A 19218-nucleotide genomic window follows, 5' to 3' on the forward strand; every position below is an offset into this window, starting at 1 on the left:
TTGTAAGATAAAGAAATGGTTTTGATAATCTACAACTTGCTTAACAAGGACTCCCCACACAAAAATGGTTGCTTGTCTTCAAAGGAATGCTTCTGGTGAGCTACTTTGTGGCCAGTCACTCAATGTTACTGATCCTCATTAGACCAGAAAAGTACATGCTTTCCCTCCGGGAAGAATTTCTGACGTTAGAAATGACTGAAACTGAGCAGTTTGAAATGGTAATTTTTCCTACAGCTGAAATTTAAAAGATGACAGTTTTCTTTCCCGTGTCCATTCTCATTATTTATCTGAACTTAGGCTGTGATTTTACATCCCCAACAAGTAAAATGGATAAGCCAGACCCCTTCCAGGCCACTGCATCCCATCTCCTTTGCTTGCTGCTGCTCCAGCCTTTACCAAACACTTGCACTGCCACCTTCTGCCTGTCTAATGTCTCACAGCTGAATTTCCACCACACTTTGGTTTTTCTTTTGCTCATCCTGCCGAATTCAGGATGTATGTCCTAGGAAGACTTGGAATACAAAGCAGAAACAACACGTGCATATGCACAATCAACACGGTCTGTAAACTGATTTTTTTTTCCCTAGCTGGTCTCTATTAATTGCGCTGTGCTTACTTCCTAGCTTTGATTTGGAGGAAGGGAACTCTCCAGTGCTGCTCCCCATGACCCAAAAATATTAAAGTATTTTGCCCAGAGAAGCTGTGGCTGCCACATCGCTGGAAGTGTTCCAGGCCAGGTTGAACGGGGCTTGGAGCGACGTGGGATAGTGGAAGGTGTCCCTGCCCCTGGCAGGGGTCATCTTTAAGGTCTCTTCTAAACCAAAGCCTCCTGTGGTTCTAGGAGAAAAAATCCAAGTGAAGCATGGCTTAGGTTAAAAAGAAATGTCAGTTTTTACTTTCTTTTCTGATGACATATTAGCTAAATGCAATGCCAGGTTGAGGGGGAAAAAATATCTGAAAGCCAAGTGAACCCAGATGTATTTTAAACCCTCCCACATCACTAATTTTAAAGAATTCTTGGTCTTTTTCCTTTTCTGATTGAAGGAAGAGATACCAAAATCACCCTCTACTCAGAAAAATAAATGTTCTTAGTGAACATGCTAATCCCTGCAGCAGCCAGCCTCAGGCCAAGTGGCACTTCCAAGCAGGAGCAGGCCCTGGAAGAGAGATGGGCTGGGCACTGTCTCCTGGAAAGCACTAGAGTCATTATTGAATGTCTAAACCCCAACCTTTAACAGAAAGCCAATTCTTGCAGGCTCGAGAGACTCGATGCATGCAAGAAAAGGTTGGGAATATTTCCCCTGCATCGTAAACAGGATTTTTCCCATGCTGAGGGAACAGTGGCATCTGGTGTTCGCTGGGCTCTCCTACAGCCACTGCTTCCCAGGAGGCTGATGGAACATTCCCTGGACATGGACAGGGTTTGGCTCCTCAGTGGCACCTGGGACATGCAGGATGCCGGTGGGAAATGGATTTGTAGAGAATTCTCCAAGCCTGACAGAAGGCTCACAGATCTGTATGCAAACCTTGAGATAAGAAATGCTGACTTAGAAATGTCATGGAATAGGACAGACATTGTTGAGAGAGAAATAGGACTAAAAACAGGTTTCAAAAAGTAGCCTTGCAAATAAGACTGGATACTTTGGAGAAATAGAATTATGAAAGATGCATTGTAGTGAGACCCACGAGGGGTAATTTAGATTATTGGCTTTAAGGCATCTACAGCAAGGTGTGGCAAAAGCTCGTAGGCCAAGAAACACTTAGAGTGTAATTGTAATTAAAAAATAGCTTCTGATTGTGATGGGGTGAATTATAACATCTGTACTGTCTCACCCTTCACATGAGACTGAAAATGGAATACAAGTTTTTAAAACACCCCTCAGTTGCCCCATCTCTGGGTCAGAAAAGAACTTAATCCAACAAGGACTGGCTCCCCAGTGGCACCTGGGACATGCAGGATGCCCAAGATGTCTCCCCAAATATCAGGTGGGGGGCTCAAGCCCATCTGAATGGCAGCTGGAGGCCTGGGTGGTGCATCAAATCCCAAATTGCTTCTAGTGAAGAAGGGAATTGTTCTGTCAGGCCAGGAATTCCAGGACCCAGGATCGTTGTGCATCTCCCTGGTATTTTCTATGGAATTTAGAAAAGGCAAATTGCTCTCTGCATTTTGCTAATTGAAATACAGTTTATTGGTCTCCTATCCCAGTGCATGAAAGGACATTTCCTATGGAGGTGGACACCATGACCAAGTTGAGCTTGGATCTATATGGAAACAATTTCTGCTGGTTCCTATCATTTTTCAAGTTGCAGATTTTCCAAAGCTCTGCATCCTTCTGCTTCACCAAAGGCTGTTCTGCAATATTTTCAGGATACCCCACGACCAGTTTTAGCTGAGTGCTGGGACTGACAGGCTTTTTTCTGTTCCTGTTGTGACCAGTCCACAAACAGAAGTTCTGAGCCGGTTACTCCTCCCCGAGTGTGGAAAGGAGCAGCTCCGCTCTCATCCAACAAATTCCAGCTCCTCATTGTGGCTGCACACAGAAACTCAGCGCTTTCCCCACACGGGGCCTTACCTGAGCAGCTAAACCCACTCAGAGATACTGAGTATTGTCCCTTTTGGACAGTCTGCTCTATGAAGTTACAACAAAATGCATTTTGGTGGCATCAGAACCGGTTTGACAGCTGTGACAGCGAGGGGCAGCTCTGCAAAGGCACTGCTGAACGCTGTCCTCCCTGGTGAGAAAAAGCAGCACAAAGGATTTCTCTTCTTGCCTCTGAGGTTTCCAGACTCAGCAGGTGGTTTTAAATAACAGCTAGCACTGTAAGTGACAACGTGCCAAGGGCTGATTTTGGGTGGCATCAGGCACCTTGGCACAGCGATCCTCAGCGCGTGGATCTCTCTGTTCCACGACAATTTGTTCAAATCAAACCCTGGATCTGTTGTGGGCCAAAGTTTATTTTCTATAAAAACACGCGAGGTTTTCCAAACAGCAGCTAAACTCCTGCTAGAAAAAAAAAAAAAATCAGTAGGAAATGGGTACCTAATGCCAAATCCCACTGAAATTAAATTTGATCCCCATCATCTCCTACAAAGACTTTGGTCTTAGGCTGGCAAATGTAACTCTCCTAAGTCAACAGGCAATTTAAAGTGTGTGGAGAACAAGCTGCAGAGGCTCTACAAATATCCCAACCCTTTTGCTATCAGCAGTCAACATAAACATTGTTACCTGAATAGGTTCACAGAGAGAGTAAGAAAGGCTGGTTTTGTAATGTTTTCTTTATTAAACTCAGCTTTCACTGCTGTTCTGAGTTGACAAAAATGTTTCCCAGGAAGACTGACAAAAAAAACCCAGCTCATAAATATTTTTTTTTCGAACACTGTAGGTATAAACAAATAAAAGCTCTGGTTTGCTACTTTGGGAGGTCCTGTGTAACCAGCATTTTCAACTGGCCAATTAGCAGCATGTGTGTTCATCAGTGAAGAACTTCCACTCGTTTTTAAATTATCAAATCCAGTGCTTAAAAATTATTGCTCATTATCAGACAAAACCCCAAGATTAAAAGGATGTTCATTATACCATCCCTGCTGGTAATGAGGATTTTTATATTGCCAGTACATGCAGCTTTGTGGTGGGGTTTTTTTAGGCAATTAAGACCAAAACTTTTCAAAATAGGTTGAGATGCTGGGCAACCAATGTTCCAAGAGCCAAATTCTCAGCAGCTCTGAACTTGGCACCTTCCTAAACTCTGCCTTCTTTAAGATGTCAAGCTGGGCACCCCTGACAAAAACATCCCTCAGCCACTAATGGCTGGGGATGGAGCACCCAGCTGTGACACTGCTCCAAGGCTTTGCTGCCTGGAATTAAATCCTGTCCTGGCACGGGTCCTGCCTCTTTCCCAAATCCCCTGGGACCTGCCTGGAAGGCTGGGGTGAGGAAGAGGACCGGTGCACAGAGTCACAGAGTTGTGGATGATGGAGGCGTTTATCCTGTCTCGCTGCTCCTCCTGGCTGGCAGGCTCAAGGGAGGGGACAGTGGCAGGTACCAGCAGAAGGTGGAAAGGTGGATTTCCTCACAGCCCTTGGAGCTAGAGGCACCTGAACCTCTGCAGCTCCTGGCAGCAACGCCTTGCATGGCAGATCCTCCCCGTGCCTACTGCAGACACTATTGTCCAGTGGTGTCCCACCGGGGCTGCTCTAGGGCAGTTGTCACTCCCTGGTGCCCGGCAGCCCCGTGGGGCCAGCATCCGCCTTTCCGTGCGCTCCTGCCGGGCACGGCTCGCTGCCCTCCCCGGCCAGCTCCGCCTGCCCCTCGCTTCTCCACAGGGAAACCAGGAGGGCGTTCTCCTGCTGACCCGGGCAGGGGAGCCTGTCCAGGAGCGCTGGCCGTGTCACGCCGGTGAGACACGTTCCTCAGGGCACCGTGGGGACGCTCTGCAGGGAACGCAGGCCCTCGTCCGCCCTGTCCCCGCCGGGCCGCTTCGGATACACCGCGCTGGCCATCTTGAAGAACTCGTCCGCGGCGTCCAGGGCGATGAGGCGGTCCTGCCAAACAAGGGGGATTGTGGTCACTGCGGGATGTTCCAGACACGTCCCTGCACAGGGCCCTCCCTTCCACAGTCGCTCTCAGGCATTAGGCCTCATCTTTTCACAGAATCACCGGGTTGGAAGAGACCTTCAAGACCATCAAATCCAACCCAGCCCGAACAGATCAACTGAACCCTGGCACCCAGTGCCACATCCAGTCTTTTTTTAACACATCCAGGCATGGCGACTCCACCACCTCCCCAGGCAGGCCATTCCAGAACTTTATCACTCTTTCCGTGAAAAACATTTTCCTAATACCCAACCTCTATTTCCCTTGGTGCAGCTTGAGACTGTGTCCTCTGGTTCTGTCAGTGCTGCCTGGAGAAAGAGACCAACCCCACCTGAGCACAGCCACCCTTCAGGATGTTGTAGAGAGTGACAAGGCCACCTCTGAGTCTCCTTTTCTCCAGGCTGAGCACCCCCAGCTCCCTCAGCCGTTCCTCACAGGGCTTGTGTTCCAAGCCCCTCACCAGCCTTGTTGCCTCCTCTGGACGCACTCAAGCATCTCAATGTCCTTTTCTCACCTCGTGTATGGGATGCAAGAGCATCCAGTTGCAGGGAACTTGCGGAGGGGTATGGAATTCATGGTGCTGCAGCACTGGCATTTCCGAGGAAACTGAGCACCAAGCTCCAAGTGCAACATCTGAGGGGATCATCCCAGATGTATCTGAGCATCCTCTGGCTCATCTGCTCTCCTCCCCCTCATGTGAGTTCCCTGCAGATTGGATGGTGGGGGAAGGTGAGCTCGGAGTACTCACCACCACGAAGAGGTAGCGCTCGGAAAGCTCCCAGCTGGTCGGGAAGATGTTGGTCTCTTCCGAGAGCTTTAACAAGATGTCCCGGGCTTTGCTCATGTTCTGAGAGTCACTGATGATGCTGAGTTTGGTCACTGACAAGAGGGAATCTGCTTCCTTCTGGAAACCTGGGAAAGAGATGTTACAGAAACAAGTCAAACATGAGAGCAGGGTCATCCCTGAGCCCTTCAGGCTCCTGGAAGGTTCTTATTCCCCCTCCACCCTGGGCAGCTGCATCCCTACTTCCTAAAACAAACCAGCACTCCCTCAGGCAGGCTGTGGGACAGGCATAAACTTGCTGGGGGGGGGATAAATCACAAAAGTAATCACAGCAAGTTCATTGCTGGTTTTCCTGGGAAAAGGTGTGTGAACATGCACAACCCAGGGTGCTGATTCAGCTCTTCCATGCTCCTGATGCTAGCAGAGCTTTCAGGGCTGGTGGGGCTCCCTAAATCAGGTAACAGGGATAAAACCTGTGGCAGTGATGAACACCAGGCTAACTGTTCCTGTAGCACTCAGCATCAATTACAGGAAGGGTATCCAGGGGAGGAAAGGTGGAGGAGAGTGAATGCAGGGGTCTTTAAATGCAATGGCTACCATTAACTCTTTGTGTTCACCTCCAAGGGGCTGGTGGTGATGCATCTCACATGAAAACACTTATGGGGTAAATGTGGTGGGCTTATGATTAAAGCAGAGGCCTAGTTAACAGAAGATAGCAGGTTTCACATCTGGTTGCTCATTTAGCATCACTAAGGCCAAATGATCCCCGGCCTAGAGCTTCCCCAGCCTTTGCAGAACATCTCGAGCCACTGTGGATGTGAGAGGGATGTGAGAGAGCCTTTGTCAGCCTGCAGTGAGAGATGGAAGGATGCCAAGTGATCCCTCCCAAGCTTGGCCTGCACAGGCTGTGTGAGCACCTGGGTGGAGATGAGGGTTGACATCTGGTTATGAATTTATGGTGTTCCTCCCACCCAAATGCCAGAATAGCAGGTAGGGCAGGAGTGGCTGAGATACTCATCTCTGGCTCCCATTGAGGGTATCCTAGAATAGATTCACTCATCCTCCTCTCTTCAGCCACCACCCACCTCCAGAGCATGATGGAAGTCACCCAGCTGATGTGCTGGCACATCCCGAGTGTCACATGCTGTGTGCCAGGCAATTGGGAAAACCCCGTCACACCCACCAGCACCACTTGGAAACAGCAGTAGGAGGGTTCCTGTGGAGCAACTCCACTTGGTGAAAGAATATTTGAAACCCCCTTGGGAGCAAACGAGGTGAGTGGCTTAGCTCTGATCAGCTGCCATTGGCTAAAAAAACTAAATAGATGTATCTGTGTTCCCATCTGAAAGGAATATTCACTCCTTCCTGCTTATCTTGTTTAGAAAAACCCAGGGTGAACTCCCACTGCAAGGTTTCCACAAGGAAGCTTGAAATGGGTGACTGTGCATGTTATTATGGGCTTGGAAGGTGATCATGGCTCATGGGCTTTTGATGTGCCTGCAGACACGGTGTCCCTGTCCCCACCCCGCCGTGCCTGAGCCCTGGGGAGCTTCAGATACCATGTGGGACACCTGAGGGCATCGTGCAGCAACCTCCTTTTACTTCCCTCCTCTCCAGCTTGATTTTGTGGAGCTGTTCCCATCCTCAGCCATGGTGGGATCTGGCATTCAGTACCACTGGAACTACATCCCTTTGGCCTCCAGCTTACCTAAATCCTCCAAAATGTGTTTCCACCTGCTCCTCACTTCTTTCCGGGTCTGCCGTAAAGTATAAATGTCATAGTTGAGCTTCTGCCACTCCTGCAAAGCAAAGGGGTGAGAGACACTCAGACATTGGAATCTGCTGCTCTTCAAGGAATTTCAGCTCTGCAGAAGGGAGCCAGAGGTGCAGAGTTGGTGTAGGCACTGAGCTATGAGGTGGTGGCTGTGAAGGTCAATGACCAGGCTGCTGCTGCCCCTAGAAGAAATTACACTGACCAACACAGAATATTTAGCTTGACACTTGGCTCAGCATTTCTGTGTCTTCTCTGTTCAAAACAGCTTTCAGTTTCTCTGAAATTACAGAATTTAGCTCAGGTATTGCTGACAACTGCTCCTCAGTCAGACATAGAGCCCTGTTTTGCATGAACTGGAGCAGGCAGGTGTTCAGAAGTACCAGAAAACAAGAAAAACTGGTTTTTTTTAAAGATCAGGCTATCCTCTTTTGAAAGAGGTGCACATGGATGGATGAGGGCTGAAGTGGAGCCATCTGATATGATAACCCTCAGTGGCTGCCAGGTGCTGCAGTTAATGCCTCATTTCACTGCACAGCTGAAATATTGCACTGGACCTCCAGCTTTAGAGCTGGATAATGGGACACTGGGCAAGAGGGGAGGGTTTGGGGTCATTTATTAAAGTCACACCAGCACATTTAAACACACCTGCACAAGACTCATGGTGGGCTTGGCAGTGCTGGGTTAATGGCTGGACTCGATGACCTCAGATGACTTTTCCAACCTAAATGATTCCATATTCCATAAACATGCATTCCTGTGGAAATGCATGTGTTCTGCAAGAAAACCAGGAGCACTTTTCCCAGCTCTTCCCGGCCAAGTTTAACCAATGCAAAGGGTGCATTTTTAGAAGCAGCCCAACAGCAGGGTCACAACATCACCTGATAACTTCCTTCCAGTAACAACCTTAATTAATCTCATTTCTCAGTAGGGGATTACCTAGATGGGCTCCCGAAGAATAAACAGGTGTTAATCTGTGCTGTCACCCTGAGATTTTCCTACAGGCCATGCTGGGTTCAGAGCAGAGAAACAACACCCACAGAGGTTAGCCCTGTGTTAGAAATCCCACAGTTTTCTGGTACTTGGTCAAAGAGCTGGCTTGATTCCATAAAGATTTGAAGATCCCTTAGTGTTTTTTTCCCTGAATGTGGCTGACATTCCGCGACTGCACAGATTTAAAGCCAAGCCTGTTTTCCTGCTGATCAGCACTAGCTGCAGGAAGCCCTGGGAGATTACACTTTGGAAAAAGCAGCCGGTGGGGTTAAGATAGTGGTGACTCCAGGTCAGGAGAGCAGGGGAACCAGCTCTGCTACAGCCACTCACTCCCAGAAAACAAAATCCCCTTCCAGAGGCACATTTCCCTCTCTCCTGAAGTGGCACTTGAGACCAGCTTTGCTGTTTGCACAGGAGAGCACCTGGCTGCCAGCACATGGCACCAGGACAGCCCTTCACCAGAGGAATGAGGCAGGGGCAAGACTCTCCTCTCCCAGCTCAGAGCTGGGAACTGAGCTCCTCTGGGTGGAAAAGAAAAGAGGGGAGTTATTATGTTAAAGCTTTGTGGGAAGTTTATTGAAAACTTGAGAGTTTTTAGAAAGAGGCTGAAAAGCTGCATGATGCCTTGGTCCCCGCTGGCAGGGGCTCCTTGGAGACGCCTCGGCCCTCTCGTGACCCCCTGGCACAGGCAGAAAGGAGAGGGAGCCAGTCTGGGCATGCTGCTGGGGAATAGCTGCGTGTCTCTGCCCTCCCACAGAGAGAAACAAGGCCTCTAGTGCAGACAATCCCTCCAGACAGCCACTGTGATCCCAGGCGTGCTTCACGCTGTGGAATTAGGGAGCTGGGGCACTGGGAAAGATGCTCCTCTCCACAAATGTGGCCTCCTGGTACCCAGCAGCAGCTTTGAGGGCCGTGGAGATTTACCCCATGGTAGGAGCCAGACTCCTCTCTAAGCATGGAGAGCAGTGCTTAGCATGCAGGGAAGCTGCTCCTGCTTTTCTCTGGATTAACAGCAGCGTGTTTTCCCTTGTCTGTTTTTGTTTTAAGGGAATCTAGGTTATGGCTTTCTTGTACATCACGGTGTCTGAGCTGTGTTATGGAAGTGAATATGGTGAATGTTCAGTCCCAGGGGGGCTCTGACAGTATCCTGTCGATGGGGAGTTTGGGGAGTGTGCAAAGGAATCATTTTGGGATACAAAACGATGCTTAGTCGTGGTGCCTGCGTGGGACCTCTTGTTCTAGTGGGATTTATTTTGCCTGAGCGTGAAGTTGCATCTGTTTATACTTCTGTGGAGAAAGCTGGGAGGAGGATGCTCCCAGCCATGGAAAAAGACCCAGAGAAGCAGAGATTATCAGGATGAGATTGGGCTGAGCTCTCAAAGGGACTCGTGCCCTGCTCTCCATCAGTGTCAGAAACCACTGGATCTTCCCAGGCAATTCCTTCCAGCAGAGACATCTGAACTGCCACGGGCAGTGCTCTGTGTGCCTTTAACGAGACAATAAACTCAAGAGCATCTCTCCACACCCAAAATTGTTCTAAAAAGCATCTCCCTTGAGCTACCCAGCGGAGGAAGAGCAAAGCTTGCCCTGTCCGTGCGCAGGCAGGGGCGAGATCAGAGGCTTTGGGGAGGGAGGGATGCCATGGGTCAGCAAGGAGCGCTCCGAGGGGCCGGGCGGCATCGCGGGGCTGCTCGGCCGGGCAGGGCAGGCGGCGGCACACCAAACCCCTCTCCCTCGGCCTTCTCGGGAAGTCAGATGAACTGCTGGGCCAGGGAGGAGGCTTCTTGCACGCGGGACTGGGAAAGCACAGGGGGAGACTGACACCCCAATGTGGGGTGTTTCTGGGACATCCCAGCCACGCACTCAAAAGCAGTCCTTTAAGAAATGGACTTTTTTTCCAAAACCTGAGTTAACCACAGGAAACCAAAGCAGGTTGCAGTTCCCAGACCTGTTTTTTGCAGCCAGTTTTGCCCTTTAAACCTACAGAGCAGGGCACAACAGATACCAGTGGGGGCTTGAGAAAACCCTGAGTGTCTGAGTCAAGAATATCCCAGGAGCAGTAGGGAAACCCCACTGCCTCCCTTCTCTATATGCTCAGCCCTTCAAATATTTATCTGCAAAACTTCCCCAGACTCTCTAGTGTGAAACACTAAATCTGCAAATGCCAAATGACATGGAGTAAGCCAGGCTGGGACATAACTCAGAGCTCTGGGAAAAAATGTGCCAAGAGAACAGGCAACACTGTCCAGCTTCTCATCCCTGATCATATGAAAGTTTCCTAATTACTGGGGAGCTTTCTTCATGCTGCCAGAACAATCCTCTACCAAATCCATTGTCTTTATTCTCTTAGAAGCAATTGAGGTCACCGTTCTGTTCAAGAGTTATTTTAGAAATGAGGTCAAAACAGAGTTATCAGGGAAAGACTGCAGAATATCAGTGTAGGCAGGTACCAGGGATGCTCCTGCTCTGGCTCCACTGGAAGTAGCTGAACAAATATAAGACGGACATCTCAGAAGAAGCTTAAATTGGATTCAATTTAAGAGAGGCATGCAGACATTAAGAGGGTTGGGTTTGGGCTCCCCAGCCAACATCCGCAGCCCTGGATAAATCCCATCACCTCTCTGTGCCCCAGTAACAGCTGGTCACAATTCTGACCTTCTCTGTGACCTGTTTAGAAAAGAATAATCCTGTAGGAGTGCAGGAGGAGAAAGAAAAATAGGCCTTGCCAGCTTATTAATGGGCTTTTCAGGGGGATCATGCCAGCATTGCTCTGCTAGCCAGCCCCCTTGCAGGGATGCAGGCTGAGGAATTGCCTTTGCTATGGGGTTTATGATCCCACCCTTCCCTAGGTAATAAGCCAAGAGAAGAGAGAAACACTGCATTTCCAGCAAGCCATGAGAACAGGGGGATTTCCTCAGTCACCATGTAAAATGCCACCTTTAGTTTCTGTTCCCAGAGCAGTGGCACAGCTGCCCTGGCTCCTTCTCTGAAGCCAGGATTGGTGCACAGCTCCCTGCCCACGGCTGGGTAACTCCACACACCCCAGCAGAGGCTGTGGAGAAACCAGGGCCACTCCAGAGGGGACCTCATGGAGGGGACTCTGTGCACCTCACACCCACTGGCCCAGCAACAGCCCCAGTGCAGCCCTTGCTGCTCTTTTCACCACCAGACCTCAGATTTATTTTACCCTACAACAGGCTCAATGAAGCTGCAGAGCCGGAGTAGGGAAAAAAATGGTCTCATTTTTTCCCATATTTGAAATATAATCCCAGCCTTCAAAAGCTGTGATGACAGCTGTCGTCTTCAAAGGCTGCATCTGCTTGACCAGCCCCTCAGCAATGGCTTTCCTGGTTTTCTCTGTGCAAGCTAAGGATACACTGAGTTTGGGCTGGAGCTGCCAAATTTCCCAGAGCAGAGCTGCCAGCAGGGACAGGAGGAAGACACAGCTCCACATGGATCAGGAGTGGGTCCTGCCCCATAGTGGGGGCAAAGGACTGACCCCAGGGGAGGGCACCAACACTGCCAAGATGGGGCCATGCAGATCAGGAACACATGGTGGACAGCAACCTGCTCTTTGGGATCCTTCCAAAGGCCTGTGCTGGGAAATCCCCGAGATACAGGTGGGGAATGGCAAAGCACACAGTGAGTGCACTGCACACCAGAATTTCTTTGTTAAATGAAGGAGCAGAAACGCAGCAAGTTCTCCTTTCAGCCAGTTTTAACCACAGGAAGTACCTACAGTTTTGTAACACTTGTGCACTGCACAAGAAAACTGTTCCTCCATCCTCAGTCCTGCAGCATCCACAGACTCTCCCTGGGGATTTTGGGAGCAGAGCAGCCCCCCAAGCAGATGGTGGCTTTTGCAGCCCAGTGTTGTTCTGCAATCAGACTTTTTTCTCTCTCTCTGAGCTTAAGTCTCATTAGGAGGGGAGGGCACTGCAATCTGGCCTAGTTTTAAAATGCTTGCTAAAGTAAGGAGAGATTTTGGCACCAGGGGCCAAGCACAGGAATGCCGGCTTTGCTGTCCAAGCCCCTCCCTGTCCTGCCGCCCAGCAAGAGCCGCAGCTGGAAACTGCAGCAGCCCGCTGGGCTTCCCTGTGGTGCCTCAGTTTCCCAGCTGTAAGAGGGGACAGCAGAGCTGCTGCCAATCCTGGGCTGCAAAGGGCACGGGGCCACACTCAAAGCAAGCGTAAAGTGCATTGGCTTTCCTCAAAACCTTCCTTACTGTTGCCCTGATGTTGTGCTCCCAGGCTTTTTATTGATTGCACTGCATGAAGAAGCAGAGTATGTGATCCTGCCTCTGCTGTTGAGAGGAAGCCCCGTGAGTTTTGGGCTTTCTTTGTCCACTGGCAGGCACGGGCACTGCTCAGAGCTGCTAAAAACCCTACAGAGACACTGAGGGCAGGAGAAAGGGCAGGATTTAGGACAGGCAGGCACACTGGGTTTAGGACATGCAGGGGCAGGAGCATGTTCCTGCTCAGCCATAACTGATGCTCTTCCTGCCCCCTGAACAAGGGTGACACACAACACTGCTGTGCACCAGTGCAGCCCCCTAAACGGAGCTGTCCTTGTTTGCTTCAGCCACTTTGGGAGGGATGAAGCTCCCTGGCTTCTCTCAGACAAGCAACTCAAGGTAGACAGAGCAGCAGTGGGGAGGGAAGAGATCTCCAGTCCGAGCCATAAAGGTCACATGCCACCATGAAAATGTTGTTACAAAACCATCCATTGTAAACACCACGATTAAATCAAACTCACAAAAAAAAGCCTATTAAATGGGGATTCTGACCAACTGTATACAACCATTCCATTACCTCTTTTAGCTAATTACAACTTGTAATTTTGATTTCTCTGGAGTTTAAGGCTCCTTGTAAAGCTAAGCTGGCTTTTGATTTACAGAGACTATCACAGGAGAAACAGTTACACTCCTGCAGACTCTTGGATGAAGTAGGATCACGTTGAAGTTAGACATGAAGCCCCCAGGCTTTCCTGCAAACGTTCTGGAGTCATGAAAGCAATCAGAGAGGAGAAAAATGTGTCACTGTTTGCTACAGCCTTCTCCTAATCAGGCCACTGCAATCTCCTTTGTGCTGAAGTGCCTTAGCAAAGGGAATCAGGGCTGCAGAACAGCTTTTATGTAAGAGCCATGATTTTTCCCTTCCCACTAAGAGCCGTGGCAGTTCCCTGCGTCCCGAGGACTGCCGTGCATCCCACTGGGGCAGGACTGAACTTGACACGTCCCCGCAGCGCCAGCGGCCTCCGTGCGCTGCCAGGGCCGCGCAAACGTCAGCCCGGCCACGGAAAGGACAAACCAGGGAAATGTCCAACCAAAGCGGCAGCCTGGGGAGGCAGGAAATGGGGCTGGGCCCCAGAGCTCCCAGCACACCTTGGTGGGTTGTGGTGGTTGCAGGGCATCATTCCCAAGCATGTTCCAGCTGCCATGAATGCCTGGGAAACCTCCCTGGAATCTCCTGCTTCCTGATATGTGAGGAACAAATGTTTCCTAGCCACGGTAAAGCACCTTCCTCACGTTCTTCCCATTCCCTGTCACCTTCTTTTCCTTTCTGTGTCTCTTCTATTCCTCCTCTCAGTTTCCTTCCCATAGAAGTCCATTTGTCCCTGGTCTCCAGCTCAAGCCTACTTTGTGTCTTTTCCCACATCCCTGCATGTAGGCAGCCCATTACTGGCCTCCTGACTGCCTTGGTTTTTAAGTGTCAGCTGCTGTGTTCCCTCACTCCTCCACAGAAAGTACATAACCTTTGGTTTGGGCTCAGCAAAGATGTACAGAAATAGAGATTTCCAAAGGGGATGGGGAGTGAGGGGAGAAAATATTCTGGAGGCAATTTATGCTCAAAGGGATAATGCCCTGGGAGGGCACTGAAAAGATCCCAGCCAAGGAGAACACGGAGATTCTCACCATAGAGGGACATGAACCCAAGGGTACCATGGAGGTGAGAAACACACCACACCTCAGGGCAGCTCCTCCTGGATCAGCTGCTGGAGATACCCCCGAGCTTCCAGGGATGAGATGGCCACAGAGATATCCACACCAGATGTAGGATAAAATCTGGAGGGTGATGGAACAGGTAGGAGGACCTGGTGCTTACATGAGCCAAACTGGGGGACTCTGGCGTCTCCACAGCAGCTTAATTGAAAGAAGGGCATTGAGCTGCTGGTGTCAGTCCAGAGGAACCCACCAAGGTGATCACAGGGATGGAGCAGCTCTGCTGTGAGGAAAGGCTGAGAGAATTAGTATTGTTCAGCCTGGAGAAGAGAAGACAAGGTGACCTAATTGCAGCCTTCCAGTGCCTGAAGGGAATCCTATAGGAAAGATGGGGCAAAACTATTTACAAAAGCCTGGAATGACAGGACAAGGGGGAATGGCTTCAAACTGACAGAGTAGGTTCAGATGGGATATTAGGAAAAAAAAATCTTCCCTGAGAGGTTGGTGAGACCCTGGCACAGGGTGCCCAGAGCAGCTGTGGCTGCTCCATCCCTGCAAGTGTCCAAAGCCAGACTGGATGGGGCTTGGAGGAGCCTGGGATAGTGGAAGGTGTCCCTGCCCACGGCAGGGGGTGGCACTGGATGAGCTTTAAGGTCTCTTCCATCCCAAAGCATTGTGTGATTCTGTAATTCACCACACCCTGCCAAACCCGTGGGGTGACAAACCCCCGGCCCAGCCCTCACCTCTGAGTCCTTGTCCAGCTGGCTCCTGACCATGATCATGTTGTAGAGCACGCGGTCGTCGTCGGCCTCGGTGTGGGTCACGTCGTGGGGGGTGCTCCACAGGTTCTGCTCCTCATCCCGCGCCAGGGTGGCTCCGAAGGACGCGTAGGGGTTGTTGTTACTGGAGGGACACAGGGGCAGGCAGTGTCAGCACCGGGCTGGCCTCTGCTGCCTTCCCAGTGCCTACTGCTGAGCCCTCCGCTCTCCCAGAGAGGAGGGAGGGGAGCAGGGGGCATGGGGGGCACGGAGGTTTTTTCCTTAGCAAACATCCTGAGCAGGGAAGCCATGGTTCAAACCGAATCATGCGATGGCCACAGGTGCCCCCAGCCAGCAGCTCCTGCCTCAGAGCTGCAGTGATGTGCTGAGCTGTGCAACAACACACAAGGCATGGAAAGGATATTCAGCCCCATCTTATTTTGTAAATGGCAATGTCCTCAGCCTTCTAGTGAACTCCAGGCTTTATTTGCTTAGCAAAGCTGAGCATTATCTTCTGGGAAGGCTGTCCCCATGGAGGTGGGGAGCTTTCCTCTGCCCTGGGGCAGTTCTGTGTTTCACGGCTTTATGTTGCTATTGGGATGTGCAATTTTTAAACAAGGACGCTTCTGCCAAGAGGATTTTTAGCAGAGGACTTCTATAAAGTGTCTAAGCAAGATGTCCAGGTGCTTGAGCAGAACAATACAAGTGCAGAACTATTTTTGGCCTTACCATCCTCTGGCAATCCCTGCTCACTTCTTGTCAGAACAACCCACTGTTTATTTTGTTTGCTACCCAAACCCCATTCCTTTCCCAAGGAACCCATCCAGAGAAACTTCAGGTAACACTGTGGGTACCATGGCACCAAGCCATAGAAAGATGCTAAGAGGAGCTCCGGCACATAGATGAAATATTAAAAAAAAACCTAATTCCCATCAGCATTCCAGCAGGAAGGTTAATTAGACTTTCAACAAACCAAAAACCTGAGCAACAGGTAATAAGGGGAAAGATAATCTCGTATAATCGCTCATTAAAGACAAGCAAACAAAGGTAACTTGGAGGGTGTGGAAGGGCACAACCGTTTTCCAGTGGTGGAGCAGACAGGGAGGGAGCACTCAGGAGCCAGTGTGCCACCGGCAGGAGTTCACTCCCACCCTGCCTTCCACAGCTTCTTCCCACTCAGGCATTTACCCCAGTAAGTATGCTTAACATTTGAATTACTTAAAACACCAGTATTTAGCAATAACACTGCCACACCTGAGCTTTTCTAAGCCACTCCCTCCCTCACAGCTTGAAGGGCACTTCCCAGCACCTTCCCATTTCCAAATCACAGCACGGAGCATCCTGTCAGGCATGTGGCAGCGCCCAGGAGTCAGCAAATCCATACCAGCACAGAGAGCTCTGCCAACAGCTCTTCCAAGCAATATCGCAAAGGAAGAGATAGGAGGGAGAAAAGAAGCACGTGAACGGCAGTGGCTTTGCAGGTTAAGGAGTCTCCGTGGCACCAGAAGGGACAGGGAGCATTTCACACTGTGGATTTTATCCAGAAAATGGTGAGCACCAATGCTTCATCAACGGATTTCTGCTCCAGGGGGCTTTCAGTTCACATTAAATTTTAGCATTTGGAGCCCAAATATTTACTTTATTTTCATTCTGAGGGCACCATCCGAGCCAGACCCCACCTTCACACATCAAGAGAAAACCAAGCAGCCTGGATGCTTTGCAACACCAGCTCCCAAACCTAAAACTCAGCTAAAAGAGCTGAAATCTCAAGCAATTCATTCACTTTAAACAGCGCTGCAGTAAAAATAAAGCCAGCAAGCTATTGCAGGATCCCCACCATGAAATGAGACCCCACAGCCCCCCGAGACGGGGCAAGCATTAGGCTGTTATGGACAGCAATTAGGCTGTTAGATTAATTATGCTGGCACATGTGTATAAGGGCAGGTGCCTTTCCAATTGCCAGAATTTATAGAGGCTTTCCTCCTTAGGGCCAGCATTAACTGGATGGCCAGCCTGGTTCTGAAGCGAGGTGCCAGGTGAGGGACAGCCGCCACGGGCCAGCAGAAGGAGCCTCTCCGCACGTGTGCCCGGCTCCCGGGAGGTTAATGCCAATTTCCTGGCCCCGAGGCCCCATGCTTGGGATTAGCTGGTTATTTATTTAGGTAACTGCTTTACCAGCGGGAAATCAGGGCGTTTGAAGCCGCGTGTTCCCAGCTCTGCTGTGAGCTGACACCGATGCAGGACGGCCGGCAGCATGGCAGCCTCCTCCCCGAACGGGTCTGTCGCACCGACGGCGCAGGCAGGGCACGGTCCCGGCTCCTTCCGCGGCTGGGACACCCTCTGCGGTGCCAGGACGGCGGCTGGCATCGGGGAAGGAGGGAGAGCCGCCGCAAAACGCGGGTGTTTTGCCACATGCAAACCCTTTTAAGTGCTTGCACAGCTCTTCTCCACGGGTCAGGGAGAATCTGTTCGTTCAACAGCCCCAAGCTCACGCTCTGTGCACAAAGCGGATGCGACCGACAGCAGGAGAGCAGGATCTGCTCCCCAGAGATCAGCACACGCCGCTCTCCCTTAAAGCCGGCTGGGGCTGAGCATCGTCATCTCCTCCCTGGCATCCCTGAATGGAGCCAGGCTGGAGAGCTGCGGGTGTTCACCTGGAAAAGGGAAGGCTCCAGGGAGACCTTAGAGCCCTCCCAGTGCCCAAAGGGGACAGTGACTTTTTACTGGGGCAGATAGTGAGAGGACAAGGGGGAACGGTCTTAAACTAAACGAGGAGAGATTTAGATTAGGTGTTAGGAAGAAATTCTTCCCTGTGAGGGCGGTGATGCCCTGGCACAGGTTGCCCAGAGCAGCTGTGTCTGCCCCATCCCTGGAAGTGTTCCAGGCCCGGTTGGAGAGGGCTTGGAGCAACCTGGGACAGTGGAAGGTGTTCCTGCCCATGGCAGGGGGTGGAATTTAATGAGCTTTAATGCTTTAATGCCCCTTCCATCCCAGTCCATTCTGGCATTCTGTGACCCCAGCCTGAGAACAGAGCTCTGCACAACCCAGAGCTGCCAGCAGTGGGACCTGACCCCCTGCTCAGGGATGCAGGGCCCCCCCTTTTTGTTCAGTGCCTCAGCTTCTCTACTGAAATCCCACCGTGGAAAGAAGAGCGCTGGACCGTCCCTACGGCCGGGGAACAGCGAGGGGATGCCGCGGGCAGGGCTCCTGCGGCCATCGCCGGCTGCCAGGAGGAGTCCAGCCCCTGTGGCAGCCGACCAGGGCCGAAAGAGAGCGGGAAGCGGCTCCATCCCGCCGGGGACGATCCCCCCGGAGCCCCGGGCGCTCGGGCAGGGGATGGATGCCCAGCTCCAGCGGCGGCGACAGCGCGGGGAGCGGGGCAGGGGAAAGGCTCCGGGGGTTCGGGCCGGGTCTCACCTGAGCAGGGGCTCCTTCTCCGGCGCCGCCGCCTCCCCGCCGCAGCAGCCGCAGCAGCCGAGCGATCGCAGCCAGGCCCGCAGCCCCATCGGAGCCGCCGGAGAGCCGGGCAGGGCACGGCAGGGCGGGCCGGCCCCACGGCCGTCCCCTGCCCCCGCCCCGGCGGGGCCGGGCCGGGCTCCGCACCGCCCCCGCCGCCCTGCCCTGCCCCTGCCCGGTCCTGCCCTGCCCTGCCCAGCCCGGTCCTGCCCAGCCCGGTCCTGCCCTGCCCCTGCCCGGCCCTGCCCTGCCCCTGCCCGGTCCTGCCCTGCCCGGTCCTGCCCAGCCCGGTCCTGCCCTGCCCAGCCCTGCCCTGCCCCTGCCCGGTCCTGCCCTGCCCCTGCCCGGCCCTGCCCTGCCCCTGCCCGGTCCTGCCCTGCCCGGTCCTGCCCAGCCCGGTCCTGCCCTGCCCAGCCCGGTCCTGCCCGGTCCTGCCCAGCCCGGTCCTGCCCGGTCCTGCCCTGCCCTGCCCCTGCCCGGTCCTGCCCTGCCCCTGCCCGGCCCTGCCCTGCCCCTGCCCGGCCCTGCCCTGCCCGCATGGCCCCCCAGAGCAGCTCAGGGACGGGGCTGCTGCGTCCTTCTGCATCCTCCTTGAACCGCCCTCCCGCATCTTCCTCCTGCACTGTCCTGCATCATCCTCCTGCACTCCTCTGCAACCCCCTGCACCCCTCTGGACTCTCCTGGATCCTGAAGCACCCTTCCAAACCCTCCTGTACCCTCTCGTCCTCTGCAGCATCTTTCCCTGCCCTTTTGCATCCTCACGGCCCCTCCTCCATCCCACTGCATCCTCCTGCACATCCTGCATCCTCACACACCTTTCCTCACCCTGCTGCACTGTCTTGCACCCTTCTGTGCCCTCCTGCACTCTCCTCAATGCCACATTGCATTTGCAGCCTCCAGCCCTCGTGCTCCCACTGGAA

General features: G+C 52.2%; 1 protein-coding gene across 1 annotated transcript; it reads right to left on the reverse strand.

Annotated features, from left to right (window-relative positions):
- Positions 1 to 4312: 4312 nt before the first annotated feature.
- On the reverse strand, positions 4313 to 18414 carry MREG (melanoregulin). Its single transcript, XM_068196590.1, has 5 exons — positions 18260 to 18414; positions 14828 to 14987; positions 7088 to 7178; positions 5344 to 5507; positions 4313 to 4543 (listed from the first exon to the last, which is right to left on the reverse strand). Exons 1-5 carry the CDS (start codon positions 18346 to 18348, stop codon positions 4412 to 4414), a joined length of 636 nt encoding a protein of 211 aa, XP_068052691.1. The 5' UTR covers positions 18349 to 18414; the 3' UTR covers positions 4313 to 4411.
- Between the last annotated feature and the right edge of the window lie 804 nt (positions 18415 to 19218).

The sequence above is a fragment of the Anomalospiza imberbis genome, chromosome 7 (genome assembly GCF_031753505.1).
Source record: "Anomalospiza imberbis isolate Cuckoo-Finch-1a 21T00152 chromosome 7, ASM3175350v1, whole genome shotgun sequence".
NCBI lineage: Eukaryota > Metazoa > Chordata > Aves > Passeriformes > Viduidae > Anomalospiza > Anomalospiza imberbis.

Coding starts and splice junctions, on each gene's coding strand:
- MREG (XM_068196590.1), bottom strand. CDS start 18,348: ATGGGGCTGCGGGCCTGGCTGCGATCGCTCGGCTGCTGCGGCTGCTGC. Junction 14,988..18,259: donor GAGAAGGAGCCCCTGCTCAG/GTGAGACCCGGC, acceptor GTGTCCCTCCAG/TAACAACAACCCCTACGCGT. Junction 4,544..5,343: donor AGCGCTACCTCTTCGTGGTG/GTGAGTACTCCG, acceptor CTTGTTTGGCAG/GACCGCCTCATCGCCCTGGA.